Raw genomic sequence first — 1,710 nt, forward strand, 5'->3', positions numbered from 1 at the left:
TTTTTTTTTCAAAGTACCTAAATTTCTGGATTTTGGAGACAGGGTCTTGCTCCGTAGCCTAGGCTGGCCTCCAATTTATGATGCTCCTCCCTCAGCTACCCAGGTGTTGGGCTTATAGGCTAGACATGCATAAACTCAATACGGAGTTCTTGCACAGTATGTCATTCTCAAAACAGGACAACCAGCTTGCTGTTTCCTGTCCTCATTTCTGAAACTCGACCCACTGCAAAGAAGGGGCTTTCTGCAGCCCCGTTTTTGTCTGACCATGGCTCTCATAAGCAGGTGTGGGTCCACGGGGGACATAGGTGGTGGTCTGCTCTCATCTTTCTGGTCCTCAAATCCCTGGTAATTGTATTCTTCTGGAACATATAGAGCTGCCTGAAGAGCTGCCACTTTTGTTCAGGGGGTAACCGTCAGAGACAGAAGCATCATGAATGTGTCCATGTACCTGGAGCCCAAGGATGCTCAGGCAACTCCTGTCCTCCCAGAATCTGTGCAGTGTAAGGGTACGCTTCCTGTAGGGTCTCTGTCCTCATCCTCTCCCAGTGACTCTGGAGTATCCCCAGTGTCGGTCATCTTGGAAAGGGCATCCTGTTGACTAGTTGCTCCATAAAGGGTGACTGGACAGGGCTGTCCCCAGGGGAACCCTTGTGAGATAGTGGATGTGACAGACACTCTACTTGCCTTCCTTGACCTCCTTGAGAATCTCTGTGTCAAGGGTGTTAAGAACTGCAATTTCAAGTTGGCTGAACAGTGTGTCACGCCCAGCAGTAACTTCCAGGAGCTGGCACTATGGCGGGAAGAAAAGCAGAAGCACCTGTCAGGCTCTGCTGTGAAGCCAGAGGTGAAGGTCCCACTGGGAAGCTCACACACCACCTTTGGAGACAACCTTGGCCAGAGTTTCACCTTAGCTGGAGATGAATCATGTGGGACCCGTCTGCTGATGAGTGAAGATGAGTTTTCCCCACAGGAGCCTTTCCTTGTGCACATTGAGCTATGTCAGCAGCCCTTTTTTATTTTTTGAATAGGGTCCACTAAGTTGCCCAGCCTGGCCTCGATCTTGGAGTCCTCCCTGCTGCAGCGTTCTGGGTGCTGGACTTACAGGCCTATCTAAGGCTAGTGTCCTACTCACTGTTTCGTAAGTTATGGGTCATGGTTTCCACTGTAGAACCCCAGAAATCAGAGACCATCCCCATAGGTCTGCTGTGCCCTAAGCTCCCCCAGCTCTCCACAGGGCTGCTGAGGTCCCATCACCACCTTGTCAGCCTAAGCCCATCCATGTATTCTGTTTGCTTTGTTGAAGCCAAAAATTGTGTTCTTTCAGAGCTGCCTAGCTGATTTTACCATTTTCCTAAATGAAGCCCCCAAAAGAAAAGTGCCTTTCATCATTTAAAAAAAAATGTTAGTCTTCATTGGTCTCTAATGTGTAGGCCAATGAAAAGTGCTTAACATTTTTTGTAACTTCTTTGTTTTTAAACTGAACCTTGAAGGAACATTACGAAGTTATATGAATGTGGAACATTTACTTTTTTCATGTTGTCTTGTTTCTGTGAGGTTAGTCCTTAGATGTTTTTTTTTGAAGATAAATTTATGCATATCTTTTGTGTTAAAAAAAAGATTTGCTTTATATAGTTGGGTGCTCCCGTGTTTGGTGCATACATATTTATGAGTGTTACCTCTTCCTCTTGAATTTTTCCCCTAACCAGTATA

At 46.3% G+C, this 1,710-nt stretch overlaps 1 protein-coding gene across 1 annotated transcript in view; it reads right to left on the minus strand.

Annotated features, from left to right (window-relative positions):
- LOC101569458 overlaps positions 1-1,710 on the minus strand; it is a 53,478-nt gene that overhangs the window by 1,676 nt on the left and 50,092 nt on the right. Inside the window, exons 7-8 of the mRNA XM_023707738.1 lie at positions 685-790; positions 143-392 (exon numbers count right to left, since the gene is read on the minus strand). Of these exons, the coding sequence (XP_023563506.1) occupies positions 143-392; positions 685-790 (356 nt within the window). The remainder of the gene's footprint in view (positions 1-142; positions 393-684; positions 791-1,710) is intronic.

Source organism: Octodon degus, unplaced genomic scaffold (assembly GCF_000260255.1).
Source record: "Octodon degus isolate 3935 unplaced genomic scaffold, OctDeg1.0 scaffold00307, whole genome shotgun sequence".
In the NCBI taxonomy this organism is placed as follows: domain Eukaryota; kingdom Metazoa; phylum Chordata; class Mammalia; order Rodentia; family Octodontidae; genus Octodon; species Octodon degus.